At 75.6% G+C, this 1,971-nt stretch overlaps 1 protein-coding gene across 1 annotated transcript in view; it reads left to right on the forward strand.

The window, feature by feature from the left end:
* Positions 1–295: 295 nt before the first annotated feature.
* The window catches only part of MORN1 (MORN repeat containing 1), a gene marked incomplete at its 5' end in the record, with an annotated part of 10,136 nt that continues 8,460 nt past the window's right edge, over positions 296–1,971 (forward strand). The window contains 4 exons of the mRNA XM_012734530.1: positions 296–437; positions 1,076–1,174; positions 1,353–1,463; positions 1,803–1,893. Coding sequence (XP_012589984.1) covers positions 296–437; positions 1,076–1,174; positions 1,353–1,463; positions 1,803–1,893 — 443 coding nt within the window. The remainder of the gene's footprint in view (positions 438–1,075; positions 1,175–1,352; positions 1,464–1,802; positions 1,894–1,971) is intronic.

Raw genomic sequence — 1,971 nt, forward strand, 5'->3', positions numbered from 1 at the left:
GCGCGCCCGCCTCCACCTGCCCCCACGTTGTGCTTCAAGGGGGACGTGTGGGGAGGGGCTGGGGTGCTGTGAACCCGAGCTGGCGGCAGAGAGGCCCCCGAAGGGCAGGACAGGGTGGGCCGCTGTCGCCTAGTGCCTTCCTCCGGCTAGTGGGGTGCAGCTCACAGGCCACAGGCCCTCCCCCGCCCCAAGGACCTGCGCCCACTGGGCCCTCGCCCTGCCCAGCGGCGCGTTGCCCTGGGCCCGCCTGGCCCTAGGCTGGTGCCCAGCGCCCGGTGCAGGCACCTGTCCGCTCGGGTCGCTGCCCAGGCTGGTGGACCCGGGGCCCCTGCCGCGCTCACCGTGTCCTCACGTGTCTTCACCAGGCCACGGCGTCTACACCTACCGCAACGCCTTCTTCCGCTACGAAGGGGAGTGGCGGGGAGGGAAGAAGCACGGTGAGAGGCACCGCGTCCAGAGCTGGGCAGCCGGGCAGCACGCCGGGGCCGCGCGCGGCACCCCCCAGCTGCGGGCCCTGACCTGCGCCGCGCAGCCGCCCCCTGCCAGAGCCCCGCTCATGTGGCCTCGACCCGCCCCCACCCCCAGGCCAGGGGCCGCTCCTGTCCCCGCCGGCTCCAGGCCGGCAGGCCTGGCAGGTGTCCCAATGCCAGAGGGACGCCGGTGCAGGGGGACGGCTGGGCAGGCCGATGGGACCGGCGCCGGCCAGGCCAGGGGCAGCTCAGAGCCGGGGCGTCCAGCCCTGAGGCTTGCTGCTGGTGTCCCGACTTTCTCTAGACGAGGAAAGAGGGGCGTCCGGCGAGACCGCCGGGGACAGCATCTCGCCGTGGGGGCGAGCGGCCCCGCCCACAGCCCGCACCCGTGGCCGCTCAGCCTGCTGGCCGCAGCCGGCCGCTGCCCACCGCCCTGGCGTTTCCTCCACGAGCCCCGCCATGTCCCTGCCGGCGCCCCGCTCCTCCTGTGCTGGGGACACGATGTCCCCTCCCGCAGTGCGGGCGGGGCCCTGCGTGGGCTGTGTCCCTCCGGCAGCCCCGCCCCGCCCCAAGGGCCGCCCCAACCCTGCCCCGCCCCCCCCCAGGCCGCGGGAAGCTGCTGCTCAGAGACGGGAGCTATTACGAAGGCGAGTTTCTGCGCGGCGAGATCACGGGCGAGGGCCGACGGCACTGGGCCTCCTCAGGTTCGCGGCCGCCCGGCGGAGTGGACAGTCTTGCGCAGTGGCCTCGCTGGGGAGGGGGGAGGGCAGCGCAGCCCCAGGAGCGGCCTCTGCAGGGCTCACCCGCCCCACCCTAGGGCAGAGCCACAGCCGGGCAGGGGTGGTCGTGGCCCCGGGCTGGCCTCACCCGCGCTCCCCCCAGGGGACACCTACTCTGGCCACTTCGTGCTGGGAGAGCCGGAGGGACACGGCATCATGACATACGGAGCCGGGGGCCGCTACGAGGGCTCGCTCTCCTGCGGCGTCCGGGAAGGTGTGCTGGCCGCGGGGCTGCCCAGGGGCCTGGGACCCCGCGGGGCGCGGTCGGGAGGGGTCACTCGTGGCTGCGGCCTAGCTGGGGCGTGGTCCCGGCCTCACCGGGGCTTCTGGGCTCCACGAGAAGCCTGGCCCAGGGGTCTTGGCCCGGCCTCCCGCGCCACACTCCTGGGGGGACGGGACAGGACCTTCGTCCAGAGGCCCGCGGCCCGTGGCTCAGCCCCCTGCCGCTGCCGGCCAGCCCCAGCCCCGCCCCGCAGGCCCGTCTGCCCCCCGCGCCCGGCTGCACCCCATGGTGGTCGGGGCAGGCTGGCCGACACAGCTCTGGGGCCTGCAGGACAGGGCTGCCTGGTGGACCGGGCTGGACAGGAGTACCGAGGCTCCTTCCACGGCAACCGGAGGCACGGCCACGGGCGGGTGGCCTTCCGGTGAGTGGCCGAGCCCGCGAGCCTCCCTCAGCCACAGCCCGACCCCTCCGCATGGGCGGGGGCGTGGCCTGCGCGCCC

The sequence above is a fragment of the Condylura cristata genome, unplaced genomic scaffold (genome assembly GCF_000260355.1).
Source record: "Condylura cristata isolate star-nosed mole 26May11 unplaced genomic scaffold, ConCri1.0 scaffold00058, whole genome shotgun sequence".
Classification (NCBI taxonomy): domain Eukaryota; kingdom Metazoa; phylum Chordata; class Mammalia; order Eulipotyphla; family Talpidae; genus Condylura; species Condylura cristata.